Source organism: Phocoena phocoena, chromosome 15 (assembly GCF_963924675.1).
Source record: "Phocoena phocoena chromosome 15, mPhoPho1.1, whole genome shotgun sequence".
Taxonomy (NCBI): Eukaryota; Metazoa; Chordata; class Mammalia; order Artiodactyla; family Phocoenidae; genus Phocoena; species Phocoena phocoena.
Genome location: NC_089233.1, coordinates 28,928,213 through 28,947,489, shown reverse-complemented (window position 1 = coordinate 28,947,489; position 19,277 = coordinate 28,928,213). Strand labels below are relative to the sequence as shown.

Sequence of the window (19,277 nt, the reverse complement as noted above, 5' to 3'; positions counted from 1 at the left end):
AGTATGAAAGCTCAGGGTTCTCTCAAATACTTTGGGCGCATCTTCCCTGGGCCTGAGTGTGTGCTTTAACTCCACATCCCCAGTAGACACAGCTGCTTTTAAATGTCCTAATTTCCCCAGCTTTCACCCCTGCTTCTTCTCAGGGGCTTAGATATAGTATTGTATTCCTCTGTCCAAAGTCTTGCTCCCAGTCACCTACAGGACTGCAGACTCCCTGCAGCTGCCTCTGGCAGCAGCACCCACTCCTGCTTTCAGCAATCACCCACATGATATCCAAACTATGCCACCATTCTCATCGTCACTAAGTCAAGAGAGACCTGTTCCTCTGGCAGGTCCCAGACAAGTCAGAACATTGCAAGCAAGTTCCACTCCTTTCCTTCCCTCCCAAGGGATGAGCCAGGAGCTAGCTGGCTTCTTCAAAACTGTATTGTGGAAGGCAAGCACAAATGCCATGAAATTTCCTGCATTTAGAGTGAGACGTTTTCTCAGGCAGGCAGTCACTTGGTTGTTGCTGCTGCTGAACTGGTTTCTAGGTTCTCACAAAGCTACTTTGGTCCATATATTGTTCTATATTCAGTGTTTCCATGGAGGACTGAGGATTTGTAGATTCCTAGCCTGCCACCTGTTGATGTCACTCTCCTGTCTTCCCCTGGATTTTGATCCAGATATTTCCAGTACCCCATTTTCTCTATCTTGTTTAACATTATTAGATAGCCCACCAGAAGGACTGTTTTGAATCAGCTAGTTTAAATTGCCTACTTTAGTACACTGTTCTTAAATACCATCCTTGGGTTCCAGAGATTACTTCCAATTGGTTAAGATGTTTTCTTAGCTTATGTCTCAACGTATTTTTGAATTTCACTAACATATTAGTAACATCTACGTTCGCGTTTGCAGTTGGGCTTCTAACTTTCCTCTTGTATTGTCCTCGGGTTTTTGTCTCCCATAAGATAACACTAACTTCATTAAAATTTAAAATGAGGTAGGAAGAGGAAGGTTTCCTTTTTATACTCTGGAACAGTTATAGTAAATTATTACAACTTGCCTATAAAACTGTGACTCTGATGTTTTATATTTAATTTTAAAGCCTTTTTATTTTAAAATAATTATAGAATTGCAGGTAGTTCAAAGATAGTACAGAGTGTCCTGTATATATTTCATCCCATTTCCCCCAATGGTTAAATCTTCCATAATTATAGTACAATATCAAAACCCAGACATTGGTAGAATGTGTGTGTGTATAGTTCTATGACACTTTGTCACAGGTGAGGATTCATGTAACCACTACCACCATCAAAATACAGAACTGTTCCATCACCACAAACATCTCCCTTTTCCACCCTGTTGTAGTCACACCCACTCCTCCTCCCAGTAGCTACTACTACTAACTGTTCTTTTGCGAGGTTCATGAATAATTGCTCTGTTATCGGGGGTCCACTGCTGTTGTTTGTTGCAGTCGCCAACTTCTGTGTCTGTGTAGTGGGACTTCAGCCGTGGGAATCATGCATGACCTTGGTTTCAGGTGTGCCCAGGGGTTCCCAGACCTTGTAGGGCGTGTGCATTCACATCCCCTAACAGCAAGTCTGTGGTTCTGAGTTTTCAGCAGCCGACTTCATAGCTGCCTGACCTCCCCGAGCTCTCGTCTCCTGTGCTGTATGTCACAGGGCTCACTGGACCTGGGGTGGAAGGTGGAGGTTGTGGCCCTCTTTTTCTCTTTCTTAATAAGTACTCCTTCACACATAACTTTGCTTTGACTCTTAGCTCACTGTACAATAACTGAGTGCCTGTCCTCTCGGCGGAAGCTAAGAGAAAAGAATTGGTTTTCCCTCTGGGATGGAAGGCAGAGGTCAACCTTCCGCCCCCAGGCAGGGGTCAGACTGCTTACCGCACTGTGGAGGAGGGTCCAGGGGCACGAAGCCCCGGGCACACAGGTGGATGTAGGCGGCCGCCAGGTTGCAGGCAGGTTGGCGCTCCTGGGTGCCACAGGTGTCCTGGACACATAGGCTGAGGAAGGGTGTGGGGTCCACCTGAAATCCAGCACCCATAGTCAGTGTCCTTGCCCACCACACCCTGGGGAGCAGCACAGAGGAGGGCTATAGGCTCGATCAGGGCAAGGGCCTTCTCTGTCCTGCAGTCCCCCTGCCGAGTGGCCTCTGCAGCTGCACACTCACCACCCCGAAGCAGTTCCCCAGGCTGGAGCGGGGGTCCTGGAAGAAGGCCCGGCAGGTGAGGCTCTGTACCGGGCATGCCAGCCGAGTCTTCTCCATGGCCCTGCAGTCACCACCCACCTGGGGAGACGAACCCAAGACTCAGGCTCCTGCCTGGACCTCCTTTCTCCAGGCAGCTCCACTGGGGGCTGCAGCCCCAGGAGGGAACCACCACCCCCTCGGACTGAGAGGTTCCCTGCAGGTGGGGAACATGCAGGCCCAGGAGCCTCGGAGGTGGGGGCCCCACCCTCCTCAGGTCCACGGCCAATCCACACAGAGGCTTCCCTCTCCGGGGCGCGCCTGGGTCACACCTGTTCCCCTCTCCAGCCACAGCGTCCTAGTGATGATGCCCGGCCCTGAGGGAGGGAGGGCTGGCTAGCCAGCTCACCTGCCAGGCGGGGGTGACCTCCTCCAGGCTGCTGGCCACCGTGCCGTCCGGCAGCATCAGCTCATTGCTTGCCTCGTTGTCATTGGTGCCCAGAAGGCCAGCGGACAGGCCTGTGGGGCAGGAAAGGCTGTGAGAGCCTGCTGGCCAGGGTTGGCGGGGTGGGGGGGGGGGCATGGCCAGACCCTGCACCCTCCACGCCTGACCCCCCAACACCAGTCCTGGCTCTGAAACTTCACCAGAGGGAGAGGGGAAAAAGGACTGAGAAAAGCATTTGTTCCCTCCCCCATCCACCAGCCCCATCCCGAGTGGTCAGGATGCAAGCTCTTTACAAGTGTTCCTGGGGCTGCCCAACCAGATCAAGGGGAGCGGCACGTCCCAGAGAAGGGGGCAGAACGTGGGGTCAGAGCTCTGGGCTCAAAGCCGGGCCCTGATGTTTGTGGCTGGAGGAGTGGGGGGGCCCGTAAATTAGCCTGGGTCATGTCACGTGTCCCAGAGGACAGCAGCGGGAGGATCACGTGAGGAGCAGGCTGTGCGCACTGCAGCGCCTGAAACGGGGCAAGTGGCCAACCAGCGGGGCTGCACCCAGAGTTGCGCTGCCGCTGGAGTAGGGGCTGTCCCAGTGCTGGACGTGATCAAAGCCGGGAGAGATGGCCTTTGACCCTCTTCCAGTTCTGAGCTGTTTGGGCTGTTCTGGTACCCACTTGGGTTGTCAGCCCCGAGGAGCAGCAGAGGCCCAAGAGTGTCCCTGGGCCTCCTGCCCACAGCCTCCCAAGGACTCGGAGTGCTGCCCACTGGGATCTGTCAGTCTCAGCCCTGGAAGCTGACCGCACTGGCTCAGAGGCCGCCATTGGGGGCCCAGACCCACCGTGCTGCCAGACGCTGAGAGTCAGGCTGCAGAGGCTGGCGTGGAGGTCACAGACAACAGAGACACCGTCCTCACTGGTCAGCTCGATCCTGGGGACGTTGTTCCTCCTGGTCTTGGCGGGAGGCAGATCCAGGTCCAGACAGCTCTCCCCAGGCAGGGAGGAGTTGTACAGCCTGTAGGTCTGTGGGCCAGACAGGGGCTGAGCAGGACAGGTGACAGTCTCCACAGGGCACAGGTGTGTGGACGTGACAGGAGGCAGGAAAGTGTCTGGGCAACGTGCCCCCCGCCCTCCCCCCCCGCTCTTGCAGGCTCACCTTCAGGCCGGGGTAGAGGACGAGGGTGGTGTGGTTCAACTCCACGGTCAGGGACGTGAGCCCCGAGCCCGCCCGGTTTAGCGTCAGTGAGAATGTGTCGTGAGCGAAGTCCTTGGCCAGCAGCAGGCTGCCGCAGCGGGCACTGATGCCCCACACCTGGCCGTCGAAGGTCACCACATGCCTGGTGCCAGCCACCACAGCGTGGTCTGCAGAGAAGAGGCCGGACGCAGGGGGAGTGGGGCCCGCTGTGCCTGGGACCTGAGCCCACGGGGCAGCCCAGCCTGTCCAGAGCCTGCTCCCTGGCCCATCTCCTCATGGGCAGCCCACGTGGGGAGTGGGGTCTGTCCCCAAGAACCTCTGGCTTCAAGATGACTTGAGCTCTAGGGGTCCCCTAAGGTGAATGAGGTGTGATGCACGCTCCAACACTGACGAACCTCAGAAACTCTGCGCTGAGTGAAAAGCCCGTTATCAAAGGGCACGTGTTACGTGACTCCATTCATACGCGGTGTCCAGAACAGGCAAATCCACAGAGACAGAAAGTAGACTGGGGGTATAGCTGAGGGATGGGGACACAGAGCTAAGGGATGCAGGGTGTCTTTTTGGGGTGATGAAGGTTCTGTAATTGACTGTGGTGATGGAGGCATACTAGCCACTGAATCAGACACTTTAAATGGGCAACCTGCAGTCTCCCAAGGCAACAGAAATAAAACCAAAAATAAACAAATGGGACCTAACCAAGCTTACAAGCTTTTGCACAACAAAGGAAATCACAAACGAAAAGACAAGCTACAGAATGGGAGAAAATATTTGCAAACGATGAGACCAACTAGGGCTTAATTTCCAAAATATGCAAACAATTCATACAGCTCAATATTAAAAAAACAAACAACCCAATCGAAAAATGGGCAGAAGACATAAACAAACATTTCTCCAAAGAAGACATACAAATAGCCAATAGGCACATGAAACGATGCTCAACGTCGCTAATTATTAGAGAAATGCACATCAAAACTACAATGAGGTACCACTTCACACTGGTCAGAATGGCCATTATTAAAAAGTCTACAAATAACAAATGCTGGAGAGGATGTGGAGAAAAGGGAACCCTCCTACACTGCTGGTGGGAATGTAAATTGGTACAACCACTACAGAGAACAGTATGGAGCTTCCTTAAAAAACTAATAACAGAACTACCATATGACCCAGCAATCCCACTCCTGGGCATATATCCAGACAAAATTCTAATTCAAAAAGATACACGCACCGCTATGTTCACAGCAGCATTATTTGCGATAGCTAAGACATGGAAACAAACAACCTAAATTGACTGATGAATGGATAAAGATGTGGTACATATATACAATGGGATACTACTCAGCCATAAAAAAGAACAAAATAATGCCATCTGCAGCAACATGGATGCAACTAGAGGTTATCATGATACCACTTGTATGTGGAATCTAAAATATGACACAGGGACTTCCCTGGCAGTTCAGTGGTTAAGACTCTGCACTTCCAACACAGGGAATGCGGGTTTGATCCCTGGTCAGGGAACTAAGATCGTACATGCCATGGGGCAACTAAGCCCATGCCCTGCAACTACTGAGCCCTCACACCACAACTAGACAGCCCGCGTGCCACAACTACTGAGCCCGTGTGCTCTGGAGCCCACGTGCCACAACTAGAGAGAAGCCTGTGCGCTGCAACGAAAGATCCTGCATGCCACAACTAAGACCCAATGAAGCCAAATAATAAATATTTTTGTCAAAAAGAAACAACAGAATGCCCCCACAAAAGTCAAATGTCTTCATTAAAAAAAAAAAAAAAAGTACGGCCAAAGGCTCCATCCAACAGGAGGGAGGTGCCACGTGGGCCAGGCCCAGCCCTCTTCACGGTGGGCAGGAGGTGGCCCGAGAGAGGGCAGTTCGGACCCCCTGAGCCAGCGCTGCTGCGGAGCAGAGGCTTGTGTGGGGGTCGGGTAAGAGGAGCCCCACCCGTTGAACACACGCCCAGGCCAGGTACCCGGCAGCTGCTGGCCCGTGCCAGCCCATGATGGCCTCACGAGGAGGGTCCTAGGAGCCCCTTGTCAGATGTCAGAGCTGAAGGTCACAGGCCGGTCCCAGGTCGCACGCATGGAACCCAAAGACCAGGCTGTTTCCAGTCGCCACGCTGCCTAGCGGACAAGTACCCCAGACTCTGGTGGGGGGGGGGGGCTCCCACCTGCCCAAGCCTCCGCGTTCCCACCTGTGAGATCACAAGACCCGATGCTACATACCAGTCCTTGCCAAGCTTTCCCACTGACTCGAGACCCTGCCAGGCACCAAAGGCACACACCCGTTACCACACCAGTGAGCCACGTTGCCCCCTCCAGGTGACAGAGAGGTGAGGAGACTCACCAGATCACGCTCAGGGCAGCGGATGCAAACTCCAGGGGCTCCAAGCCCCCAGGGCCCCCAGAGCTGTGTCTGGTCCCAGCACCGCCTGTGGCTCCAGGCCTTGCCTGACGGACAGTCTGGACTCAATTAGTGGCCTTCCGGCTGCAACTGGAGGTCTGCCTGGTGCTTCTCCTGCAGAGTCTGCCTGGAGGGAGCTGGCCCTGGCCCTCAGTCCCTCGCCACGCCTCCGCGCTGGGTTCCAGGCTCAGGCTTTTACTTTCTGGACAAAAGCCTGGATCTGCAGCCCAACCCTCATCCTGTTTGACGTTGGGAAGCCCAGTAACCTCTGGAATCAGCCTGGGATCAGATGGGCCCAGTACTACAATGCTACTGTACTACTGGGCGGATGGTCCCACTGTCTATCTGGCCCTGCCAGGTCCTGCTGCCACGTTCCAAAGGGTAGAGGGGTCCCGGGGAGGAGGGCGGTGTAGGACTCACATCCAGAGGGGGCCCCCAGCAGACGGCGTTTGAGCCGGTGGTACTCGGCCAGCACGCTGGTCCCATACAGCTCTCGGAGTGGCCGCAGCAGCTTCTCCTCCACCAGGTGGCTGGTCACCCGGGCCACGTCCAGGGGCTCGTCCCCTGCAGGCAGCATCGGCAGTGTCACCACCACTGAGTGGTCCCTGGAGGGAGCACAGAGGAGCTGGGAGACCCCCAGCACAAGTCGTGCCTGTCGGAGCCTCACTTTCCGCAGCCGCAGGATGGCCCTGTAAGGGTCCGGTGCAAGCTGACCTCCACGGAACATCAGCCTCTTAGGGAGGGCACAGGCTTTGTTTGGGGAGGTGGCACAACGAGGTGGAGGCTGGGGGTAGAAATGACTGTCCTATCTTAAGGACGCAGGCATCTGATCTCCTGCCAGGGGCCTGAACGTATGTGCCTTGGCGGGGCCTCCGGCCTGTGCGGGGAAGGGGCTCCTCAGGCCTGTCCCTGAAGCTGGCTCTGCTGCTCCTTCAGGGCCAGTGACTCCTCCAAAACCTCCAAATTGCTCTACGGCCCAGGCCTCAGAAAGCTGCCTCAGTGGGGTGTCCTGATGGCGTCTCAAACTCAGCAGGTCGGAAAGAGCTCCAGACCATCCACTCCCACCACAGCAGGCTGAGCAACAGCCCCAAAGATGCCCAAGTCCCTGGAACCTATGACTGTGTTATCTTAGGAGGCCAAAGGGACTTTGCAGGTGTGACTACACTAAAGATTTTGAGACAGATTTCCAGGTGGCCAATGGAATCACAATGGACCTTATAAGAGAGGCAGGAGGGTCAGAGAGAAGATATAAAGACAACAGTCAGAGGGGAGAAGATGCTGCCCTGTTGGCTTTGAAGATGGAGGTGGGGGCCACGAGCCGAGGCAAGCAGGCAGCCTGCAGGGGCTGGGAAGGGAAGGGCTATCCCCTGAGCCTCTCGGAGGAACCTGACATTCATTTTGAATTTCTGACCTCCAGAACTACACGAGAACACATCTGTGTCGCTTAAGCCACTGAACTTGTGGTAATTTGCTATGGTAGCCACAGGAAACCAACAGAGCTCCAAGCTGCTCCCTGCACACCAGTCATCCCCATTACTCCGTAGATGGACCCTCCATCCTTCCAGTCATCAAAGCCAAGACCCTGGGAGTCATCCCTGGCTCTTCTCTTTCACCACCTACATCCAATCTGTCAACCAGTCCTACAGGCTTGTCCTTACAACACCCGGAACCTGACTGCCTCGCACCCCCTCCACGGCTGCCACTGCTTGGCGCAGCTACTCTCCCATCTCGCCTGGACCATTCTAAACTGGGCTCCCTGTTTCTATCCCCCTCCCTGCCCCCAGTCTTTATTCTCAACACTGGGGCCAGAGGAATCTTTTTAGATGAAAGGTAGATCATGTCCTTCCTCAGCTCAAAATCTCCTGTGTGTTCCCATTTCAGAGTAAGAGACAAAGGCCTCAGGCTGCCCGGAACCCATTACCCCCCGGACTCCTCCACTCTCCACTCCAGCCCCCTGGCTTCCTTCAGATTCCTCAAGCAGGAAGTGCACTCCCACCCCTGGGCCTTTGCACCAGCTGTGCCCTCCGCCTGGAACGCTCTTCCCATGATGTGCACCCGGCTCACTCCCTCACCCCTCAAGCCCTTGCTCAAATGCTACCTTCTCACTGAAGCCAACCACAGCCTCACTCTTTATAATGCCCCCATCGGGGACTTCTCTGGCGGTCCAGTGGTTAAGACTCTGCGCTTCCACTGCAGGGGGCACGGGTTGGATTCCTAGTTGGGGAACTAAGATCCCGCGTGCCCCCCAGCCAAAATAAACAAAAAGATTTAAAAAATAAAAATAAAATGCCCCCATCAACCCACATGTCCTGCCTTTTTTTTTTCTGTAGCACTTGGTACCTAACATACTAGCTCAGAGGTCGGTAGACTGTGGTCCGTGGCCGACTCCAACCTGTGTCCTGCTTTGGAATGGCCTGCAAGCTAAGGATGGCTTTTACTGTTTAAAGGATTCTTAACAAAACCAAAAAATGAAGGCTACGTGAGAGACCATCGGGCTACAAATCCTGAACACATCACTCTCAGGCCCTTTATAGGAAGGCCTGCCGCCCCTGAGGGTAGATAACCTGGTCATTGTGTTCAGTGACCGTCTCCCTGCTCAGCCATGGCCCTCGTGAGGGCCAGGATCTATCCTACTCGCCGCTGCGTCTGCAAACCTAAAACAGCACCTGCTCAAAGAGTGCTCATAAAATATCCACGGAATGAAGAATAAGCCTCAGTTTCCTTATCTGTAAAATGGGGCTAAAAATGTCTCTATGGAAGGGCTGTCAGGGGAGCAGATGAGACGGAGGGTGTGCCTGGCGTGGGGCAGGACCCCAGAGGGGACAAGTTACCTGGCTGAGAAGCTGTACAGGTCCAGCAAGGGTTTGCAGAGCCGCCTCAGTGCCTGTGAGAACACAGCTTCAGCCCAAGACAGCATCTGGTGGGTGGCCTGGAGCAGGTGGGGGCAGTGAGAGCCATCAGGGCCATCCCTGCCTGCAGGGCCGCCTCCCTTCCCCTCACCCCACCTCACCAGCTCCAGGGCGCCCCTCGTGGCCTCCAGCGCCGCTGCGATGGGCCCGGACCCCCAGGTCCCCGGCGTCCCGGACACCCAGGCCTGCAGCCGCTGCACGGCCTCCTCGGCCCGCTCCTGCCACACCTTGTCCAGGGGCTGCACTGTCACCTCCAAGTAGGCGTCCTTCAGCGTGGCCAGGGGCTCTGCAAAGGCAGCCAGCACCCACCGTGAGGCCTCCCGGTCCTGGTGGCAGGTGAGATGCTGCTACCCGCATCCCAGGCCCACACAGGAAAACCAGCCCCCCGGCGACCCGGGCCTCCAGGAAAGAAGTAGGGCCTGTGACCTGGAATGAGGTGGTGGCACTAGAGACTGGAAAAGAGTTAGCCCGGCAGGCCTGAGACTGTCCAACTGCAAGGCCGGTTCACAGGGTCAGCCCTGGCTGGATTCCGGGGGATTCCCACCATTCCCAGACCTGATAAGAGGGCCTCACTGTGCCTGGATTGCACGAACAATGTGGTTTACGCCGAACACCCCCTTCTGCGAGTCTGGAATGTTGGTCTGTGCCAGGCAGAGGCTCCTACGTGACCAGCCCCCAGTGAGAAGCCTGGACGCAGGGTCTCTAAGAAGCTCCCCGGGCAGACAGCGTTTGACACATGTTGTCACAATTCAAAGCTGGGGGAGTGGAGGGAGTCCTGTGTGCCCCCACTGGGAGAGGAGTCTGGAAGCTCGTGCTTGGTCTCCCTAGAACCTCCCCTGCACCTGTCCCTCCGCCACCTGGCTCTGTATCCTGTCCTTGTAGCAAATCATAGCCGTGGGTGCAACTATGTCCTGAGAGCTGTGAGTCCTAGTGAATCACGAGGCTGGGGGTGGCCCTGGGATTCTGACAAAGGGACACAAGCAGGGGTGAGAGTACATTTAATAGCCTGTCTGGCCCGAGCGCTGGCCAGTCAGAGGGATGGCCGCCCTGGTGCGGGGCAGGGTCCTGGGGCTCCCTGCTGGGCCAGCTGTCAGCCCTGGTGCTCCTGGGAGAGGCTGGGGCGTCCCAGCACCGCCAGGAGGGCGCTCGGGACAGCAGCCTTCACGACCCGCACGGTCTCACTGGTGCTTATCACAGAACCAGAAATAGGCCCTAGAATCTATGACAGTGGGCCTGATAGAAGTAAAGCTATATAGCCAAAAGAAATCAGGCGGGGACTGAAGAAACTTGGGCAGCAGTCCCAGAAGAGATAAGGCAGCAGGCACGAGGGATATGAGCTTGGAGACTGACAAGAATGGACACTGTTCCAAAAGTCTGAAGGCTCTAGATCCATGAGAAATGAGGCAGAGGGTCTAAAGGAAGTTGGGCTGCAGGCCTGCCAGAAATCAGGTGGCCTTTCTGGTTGAACCAGTACCGCAGGCCGAGTGTGAGGGACCTGGGGTCGGGGGCCCTGGGATCAGGTGTGGATCTGGGTGCAGGGTCACGCCCTGTCTCCTGCACTCACGTTCCAGCTCATCCCGCAGCTGCTCCAGCCCTGCCTGCAGCCTCTCCAGGTAGAGCGGCACGTGATGTGTCAGCCCCTGCCTGGCCCGGCTCTGGTCCCACAGCGCGGCCACCACGCGGCCACTCTCCCGCACGGCCCCCAGCCCCGCCTGGCACAGCTGCAGAAGGGAGCCTGCCGCACCATCCAGGGCGCCCGCCGGCTGCACCTGGGCAGGGGAACGGGGGCACAGAAAGCTCCAGAAGACCCTCACGTCCATGAGGGAGGCCCGGGACAAGCCAGAGGGGTGACCCCCCACAGCCTCACGCTCCCTCCCGTTCTCCAAGGGTGCCCCCGACATCACAGCGCACTCTACCCACCAGGCGCTGGAACCTTCTCACGTAGGCGTCCAAGCCATGGATCTTCTCCTCCAGCCGGGCTTGCACCTGGGACCCAAGAGCAGCCACCCTGGACTGCGGACACAGAGGGACAGGCTGGGCCTCATGGGAATGAAGTGGACAGAATGCTCTCGGTGCCAGCAGCAACGCCCAAGGATGTGTTGGCCATACTATGGGCTGTCTGCCTCTGGTTTCCTTGGTACTCCTGGACTTAGGGATCCTGGTCCTGTGGCCTCTGCCCGGGCAGGGTGGGGGTGGGTGGGTAGGAATAACACCCCTCCCCCCAGCCCTTGGCCCTCTCACCTCCACGTGGCCCAGCAGGGTCCCCTGGCAGCCGTATGCAGCCAAGCGGAGGCTCTGGTTGGCAGCCTGCAGGGTCAGGCGTCCCAGGGGCTGGATGGGCTGCCCGCTGTCCTGGAGCAGGGCCTCCACCTCCGCAGTCCGCCTGTGAGCACATGCCCGCAGCACCACACTCTCCTCTTGGCTCCCTGGGGCCAGGAAGGGACCCACCGTTGTACCCAGGACTCGTCCATCTGCCTCCCAGCTGCCCACTCCTCCCTCTCTCCACAGCCTTCTGTAGCTCCCCACTGCCCACAGGCAGAGTCTCAAATGCCCAAGGATTTGAGGGCCTTGAACTGAGCTGCCTAAATCAACCTCCAAACCCCTGAAACCTGGTTTCTTCCCCATCCCCCAGCCCACACCCACCTCTGGTCCAGACTTACCCAGCCTCTCCTGGCACCACAGGTGACCACAGGAAGTCCATCATCACCTCCAAGCTGGGGGTGCCACCAAGTCCTACCAGGGTTTCCTCTGACTTCAAGCTCTCAGCACCCCAATCTCTGTCCACTCTTGGGCCAAGCTGGGGCCTTGGCCAGGCCGCTGAGCCACACCAGTACCTCCACTCACCTTCCTTGTGGGCCACCGAGGCCTGGAAGCAGTTCGGGGCCCGGGACACCAACAGCCTCACTTTCTCGTCCCCGTCGTCCACGTTTCCCTCCAGCTGGACCAAGCTTCGAGAAGCTGAGGTGGAGACCCGACCCAGCAGGCCAAACTGCTGAGCCTTGGGGCCGCGGAGCTGGGAGGCGAAGGGCAGAGGCCTGAGTGCAGCCTGGCCTCTGGCCTCTGGCCCCTGTTGGCCCCGGGCCCAGGGAGAGGTGGCTGAGGAGGGTGAGGTTGAACCTGCAGGGAAAAGGCAATGCCCACCCGCCTCCACATCTTCAGGGGCACTGGGTCCCCCCACCTTCCACCCCTGCCACAGGGCTCAGAATTCTACCAACTGCAGAAAACGCTTATTAAAATCCACATCCAGGGACCTAACCAAGCGCGGCGCACAGCATCCAAGTAGCTTAAGAATTCCTGCTGCCGAGGCCTCACCCCAGAGATTCTGACTTAACTGATTGGGGGAGGGGCTGGGCACTGGCATTTTTACGTTCCTAGTGCCCAGGTGTCTCCACCTACAGGCCAGGTTTTCCATGTTTGCCTGAGAACCACTGCAAATGTCTCCACAAGTTCAAGGAGACATCGTGGGTAGCACCTGGCATAAAGGCCGGCACTGAGCAGTTCATCCCAGCCCTTGCAGCCACCAGCCTTGAGGGAAGGGGACACAAGACAGGAGGGTTTCGAATGGGGTGGGGCAAAGGCAGGAAAAGCCTCAGAGGCCTTAAGAGAAGGAACCCTAGGGAGACCTTGCAGGGGGGAGGCCAATGGGCTGATTAAGAAGCCGTTGTAGGGGAGGGGAGCCACCTCTGGCCTGAATTCAGCTGCTCTGTATTCTAGTCCAGATATTGCGGCTAACAAGCTGTGCAGCCTTGAGTAAGTGTGTTACCCTCTCTGGGCCTCAGTTTCAAAATCTATAAGATCAGATATAGAATGGTGGTTCTCAAAATTTATCAGGAATCAGTGTGTGTGTGTGTGTGTGTGTGTGTGTGTGTGTGTGTGTGTGTGTGTGTGTGTGTGTGTGGTGTGTTATGGGCTTATATTCCTCAAAAAGATCTGTTAAAGTTCTAACCCTTGGTACCTGTAAATGTGATGTTATTTGGAAATAGGTTCTTTGTAGATGAAATAAAATTACGATGACGTCATACTGGATTAGGGTGAGCCCTAAACCCAATAACTGGTGTCCTTATAAGAAGGCCATGTGAAGACAGAGACAGAGATTGGAATAATGCCGCCACAGCCAAGGAACGCCTGGATTGCTGGCAGCCCCCAGAAGCTGGAAGAGGTAAGGAAGGCTTCTTTCCTGGAGCTTCTGGAGGGAGCATAACCCTGCTGACACCTTGATTTTAGATTTCTAACCTCCAGAACTGTGAAAGAAGAAATTTCTGTCGTGCTAAACCACTGAGTTGGGGCTAATTTGTTACAGCAGCCCTAGGAATCCAATTCAGGGTGCTCAATGAACATGCAGTTTCCTAAGTGGGTGGGAGGGGTGGAGCCCAGGAATCCTTAGGGGATTTCACAGTGCATGAGGTGAGCCTGAGGGGGGGTGTCCTGCAGACCACAGCTGAGGTGTCCGTCCTAGTCACTGTCACTGAGTGGCGAGCACCCCAGCAGCCGGGGTGAGTGCCTGACCTCCCGAATCTGTCCCTCTTCTCCACCGGGTTGGTGTAGAGACCAAACAAGGCTGTGAAAGGCCTCTCTCCACACCACGGACCCCAAAATGGGGCAAGCAGAGAGGGGGTGGGCAAGGGAGAAGCGGTTAGAACCAGCTGCGCACATGCTCGGGTTGGAAGCAGGAGGACCAGCCACTCCCTGGCCGCCCACCGCGGGCTGGGCCCCACGGGGCTCACTCCCAGTCCTCCGATTCTGGGGAAGTGAGCCTTGGGGCACCCGGATTACAGGTGCGGGAGTGGCTGGGGGCCTGGCTGGCAAATGGGGAAACGAGAGCCAGCCTTGGCGAAACTCAGAAAGGAAAACTCTTTTGAAACTGCCACTGCTGCTGGGCTCGGAAACAGGAGCTGAGTGAGCTCCAGACACAGAAATGCCTCATCCAGCGCTAGATGCTGGAAGGAAAATCCCATCTCATGAGCACCTACTGTGTGCACGTGCTGTGCAAACTCTGTTTCTTTTCCTCCCAACAATTCTGCGAAGGACATGGGATTTGTTCCCATTTGACAGAGAAGACTGAGGCTTGAAGAGGGAAAGTCACAAGGTCAAGGTCACCCAGCCAGGGAGACACAGAGATGGGTGGATGACAGCACTTATGGAGCACCTCCCGTATGCCCGTGCTGTGTGGGTGGAGGGGAGGGGTGCCCAGAACCCCACTGACCACCCTGTGAAATATACCTGATCCCCACTTACAGATGAGGAAATGGGGCTCAAAGAGGTCCCTTCCCAATAGCCCTTGGCCAGGTGGGAGCAGAGCAGGTATTGAACCCAGCTCTGTCCCCTTCTACCTCCCTGGGCTGCTGGGAGGTGGAAGGGGTAGGAGAAGACTCGGCCAATAATAGCTAATAATAATAGCAGCTAATACTTACTTAGTGGCTGCTTTGTATCAGGCACTATTCTACGCAATCTATACATATTAACATACTTAATCCCTGCGATATTAATGCCATGGGAAGTAGGGTAGGTGCAATGATTATCCGCCACTTTACAGGCGAAGGAACTGAGGCACAGAGAGGCGAAGTACGTTGCTAGCCAGGAAGAGGTTGGGCTGGGATTCAAACCCTGGGAGTCCAGCCACTGCCTCTCGGTTATAGAAGGGCTGATGTTGGGGCAGCAGAGGAGCTGCTCAGGGTGGGGGGGCCAGCCACAGTGGGTCCCACCTACAGTTAAGCTCAGGTCCCCACTAGGGTGCCAGTCTGCAGTTCTAATACTGGCCACTAGATGGCAGGGCCACCCAGGCAGTGGTGGTCCACTGGGCAGAGAGGGACAGAGGGACATCAGAGTATCCTGCCTATGGGGTGGGCAGCCCCGACCCAGCCACCTTACCTCTAGCTCCCCGGAGAAGTCAGGCATCCGGGGCCTGCTGTGGTTGCGGAGGGTCAGGCTGAGGTGCAGGCTGTGGTCTGGGTCTGGGGCGAGGCCCAGCTGGCATTTGGAGTGTAGCAGAAGCCCACCGCTGCCCAAGGTGTGCTCCCCGGAGACCGAGAGGGCCTGGAACGAAAGGGTGGGCTGTCAGTGGTCAGGGAGGTGCAGGAGCACAGCTTCCTCTCCCTATGCCCTGGTCCAGGCTACTATCCCTCATGCCAGGACTGTCACAATAGCCTATCAGGTCTCCCAGCCTCCATTCCTGCCCCAGCCCACAGCCCCTCCTCCACTTGGCGGCCAGGCTAAGTTTTAAAAAAATGCAAATCAGACACTGTCCACCCGGCTCAAAGCCTCTGCCTTCCCATTGCGCTTAGAGGAGAAGCCGGTCTCCTTGGCAGGTCCTATGGGTCTGCGTTATCTTCCTAACCTCGCCCTCTCGCTCTCTCTATAAGGGCCACCCTGTGTTCCTCAAACACTCTAAGCATGCTCCTACCACAGGGCCTTTGCACTGGCTGTTCCCGCTGCAGTTTGCACTTGTCAGCAAGGCCCCCTGCAATCCCCTGTCCACTCTCCCTGCTTCATTCCTTCACAGCATTCACCACACCTGACTGCACATCATGCACCTTGTCTGTTTTTTCTTCTTCTACCCACTGGACTGTGAGCTTCAGGAGGGCAGGCACCTCGTCTGTCCCTTTCACCATCCTTGCCCCTGCACCTAGAACAGAGCCTGGCAGAGGTAAGACCTACAAATGCTTTCTGAATGGATGAACAGATTGGGGGTTGGCAAACTGTGGCTCATGGGCCAAATCTGGCTCGCTGCCTGTCCCCGTAGATAGATTTTTATCGGGAATGGCCATACCCATTCATTTACATGTCATCTATGGTGGCTTTCATGACACAATGCCAGAGTTGCAACAGAGACCATATGGTCTGCAAGACTTAAAATATTTACCATCTGGCTCTTTACAGAAAATGTTTGACCCCTGGGATGTGGGGAATGGGAGGATGGAGGGATGAATGGATGGAGGGATGGGAGGGAGGATGGGAGGGAGGATGGGAGGGTGGGTAGATGGACGGATGGATGTTTGGATGGTTGAGAAGATGGGTGGGTGGGTGGGCGGAAGGAAAGGTGGAAAGAATGCAGGAAAGACCAACCAGCTAACAAACTCGGGGGGATGTTGGGGGGACAGGGCTCCCAACACCGCCCCCTAACAATAACGACGAAAGCAGCAGCTTTTGTTTATGCGTTGAGCACTCTCCCAGTGTCACATCTTAAATTTCACAATCACCCTACATGCTGGAACCAACTGCATCTTCCATCCTTCAGATGAAACACTGGATGTTCAGAGAGGAGAGAGCCCTGCCCAGGGTCGCCCAGTGGCATGTGCAGAGCTGTGATGATGGCACCCAGCTCCCTCACTCACACCCCTGACCTGGGCGGGCACCCTCCTCTCTCCTCACCACCAGGGTCCCTGGGCCTCTCCCTGGGACAGACTCACCCTGGGCAGGTGGCAGAGCCCCAGATGCAGGGAATGGCGCAGCCAGTGGGCATAGTCAGTCTCCATGACTCCCTGGAAACTTTGCGTGGTGCAGGAGGCCGTGAGGACGCGCTCCAGTGTGGCCTCTGCACGGATCTTGTCTGGGCGGGATGGCTGGTGCCTCTGGAAGGAGAAGGCACCGTGGGATGGGGGTTCGTCCCAGAAGAGAGAGTGCCCATGGCCAGCGGCAGTCAGGAGACCCTCACAAGAGGAGGGAGATGCCAGAAATCCCACCATCAGAGCCCTGGTCGGCCCCACAGCAACCGTTTACACTCTGAGCAGGACTTCTGTTGGGAGACTGAGGGGGGCTGGGCCTAAGGAGACCCAGAAGGGGCAAGGGGACTTCCAGGGCTAGCTGTCCCTGTCTCTCCATAGCCCATCAGGAGCCCCAGGCAGGCGATGCTGCTGGAGAGACCTTGACCCTGACACCTCTGGAAACCTGACCTCCCGACCTCCCCCCACCCCTCCCCAGAAGCCCACTGGCGTCACAAGCTCCTTCCCCGTCTGCTCCCCAAGTGCTTGCCTCATGCTGGGCGCCTTGCTTTCCTTACCTCCCGGAGCTCTCACTACACTCCAGTCAGGGAAGGATTACTGCACCCATTTCACAGATGAGAAAACCAAGGTTCACAGTGGAGAAATGAGTTGCCCGGGATCCACAGCACAACTAGCACTTACACCCAGGACCCTAGGGCCCCAGAGCCAGGCACTTCCTGAAGCAGGTGGGGACCCCCAACCCCCCAGGCCTCACCTCATACGTCAGGTTCTGCCGCACCCGGCGTCCGTCCCAGGAGAGATCGAGCCACTCGCTGAACACGGCTGGGGTCTGTGTTAAGGCCCCACAGGCCCTGAGGGCACCCAGGCCCCAGGTGTCCTGGAGCTGAAGAGGATGGAGGACGTGACTGGGGGGAGGGAGGGCAACACAGGGCTCAGAGTTAGCGAGAGGCCCGTGCCTGCTCAGCAGGGCAGCCAGTGCCTACCTGCCCCGGGGAGGTGGCCACGCAACCATCCCAGGAGGTGCTGTGCGCCAAGGACCTGTCGGCCCAGGTGAGCTGCAAAGTCGCAGGCTGCCCTCCATTCCAGGCAAGCTGTACCTGCAAGGAGATGGGGCCAGTGGCGGGCGGAGGAGAGAGATGGGGAGTGGAGACGGTGCCTCCTCTTGCGGCTCGCGTTCGTAAGAGCTTAGAGCCACGCTCAGGCTGGGAGGCCAGAGGCGTTTAGATGGAAAACTCCTCATTCTCAACACCCAGACTCATCATTCTCAAAGACAGAATGAAATCGGAGTCCCTCATTGGGGTTCGTGGGGCTGCTGTGGACTGACTCACATCACCCCACAAGTTCATATGTTGAAGCCCTAATCCCCAATGTGACAGCATCAGGAAGTGGGGCCGTTGGGAGGCGATTAGGGTTAGATGAGGTTTGGGGCGGGGGGGGGGGGTCATGATGGAATTAGTGTCTTTGTAAGAAGGACCCCAGAGAGCTCTCTCCCCGACACGTAAAGACACAGTGAGATGGCTGCAGGCCAGGAAGAGAGCTCTCACCAGAACCTGACAATGCTGGCACCTTGATCTTGGACTTCTAGCCTCCAGAAGCGTGAGAAATAAACGTCTGTGGTTTAAGCCACACAGCCTGTACTATTTCGCTATGGCAGCCCGAGCCAAGAGAGGGGCCCTGCGTGGTCTGCCCCTCTCCTGCCCTCATCTCCCCCGTCACCTGCCCCATCGCGTCCTCGGTCCTGGTCTTAATTGCCTCTGGCTCTTCCTGAAGCACCCAGCCCGTTCCCACCTCGGGGCCTTTTCGCTTGCTGTTCCTCCTGCCTGGACTGCGCTGTTTCTCCAGCTTGTCACAGGCAGCTCCCCCCCATCCGCGGGTCCTCAGCTGACAAACCACCTCCTCCAGGAAGCCCTCGCTGTCCACCCCATCTAAAGTAGCCCCCCCACCACTCCAATGTTTCTCTCTCTTAGCACCCTCCTTACTTTCTTTATGGTGCTTACCACAACTCTTAATTTCTTTATTCATTCATTCGCTTGAGTTTTGGTCTTTTTGCCTGTTTTGCCCGGCACACACTGGCCTACTGTCTTCCATTTCACAGAAGAAAAAAACTGAGGCTTAGGGAGGTGCTGTGAGCTGCCCAAGGCCTCCCAGTCAGATGCAGAGTCCAGCTGCCCTGCTCAAACCCCTGCTGTGACTGACTGAACAAACGAACACTTCAGTGATGAATTGGACATACTTGTAACTGTTTCTCCCACTAAAATGTGAGCTTTATCAATGCAGGGACTGTGTCTGCACCTCAACACTGCCTGGCACACAGTAGGTGCTTAATAAGGTACCGATGAAGGAATGAATGAAGGTCCCTTTGGGGTTCCAAGCTTCAGGAATCTGTGATTCCAGAGATGTCCTTGTCTCTGATGAACAAATGGGATCCTCCTCCCCCACATGTGGTCCCAGATGCCCCACCCGTGGGCTCAGCCATGCAGCTCACCAACCCCCAAGACCCCTACATCCAGGGCCCCTCAGATGCTCCCTGCTCACCTGCCGGCTCTGCCTGCCACCCCTGCTCTCAGCAAGGCCACTGGCCTCGGCCCGCCACCAGGAGAGGTTGAAGGGGTGAGCCAGGGCCAGGTGGGCGGCCAGCTCGCCCTTTCCCAGACGAAGAGAGGAGGACAGCACCACCTGGGGAGGGGACAGGCTGACGGGGA

The 19,277-nt window shown here is 56.6% G+C and overlaps 1 protein-coding gene across 1 annotated transcript in view; it reads right to left on the bottom strand.

Annotated features, from left to right (window-relative positions):
- LOC136135307 (uncharacterized) overlaps positions 1-19,277 on the bottom strand; it is a 181,196-nt gene that overhangs the window by 8,761 nt on the left and 153,158 nt on the right. The window contains exons 51-67 of the mRNA XM_065893207.1: positions 19,111-19,251; positions 17,559-17,672; positions 17,330-17,458; positions 16,543-16,704; positions 15,005-15,169; positions 11,981-12,149; positions 11,378-11,562; positions 11,057-11,149; positions 10,701-10,905; positions 9,238-9,422; positions 9,059-9,156; positions 6,648-6,832; positions 3,775-3,980; positions 3,461-3,641; positions 2,596-2,705; positions 2,172-2,288; positions 1,886-2,027 (exon numbers count right to left, since the gene is read on the bottom strand). Of these exons, the coding sequence (XP_065749279.1) occupies positions 1,886-2,027; positions 2,172-2,288; positions 2,596-2,705; positions 3,461-3,641; positions 3,775-3,980; positions 6,648-6,832; positions 9,059-9,156; positions 9,238-9,422; positions 10,701-10,905; positions 11,057-11,149; positions 11,378-11,562; positions 11,981-12,149; positions 15,005-15,169; positions 16,543-16,704; positions 17,330-17,458; positions 17,559-17,672; positions 19,111-19,251 (2,587 nt within the window). The remainder of the gene's footprint in view (positions 1-1,885; positions 2,028-2,171; positions 2,289-2,595; positions 2,706-3,460; positions 3,642-3,774; positions 3,981-6,647; positions 6,833-9,058; positions 9,157-9,237; positions 9,423-10,700; positions 10,906-11,056; positions 11,150-11,377; positions 11,563-11,980; positions 12,150-15,004; positions 15,170-16,542; positions 16,705-17,329; positions 17,459-17,558; positions 17,673-19,110; positions 19,252-19,277) is intronic.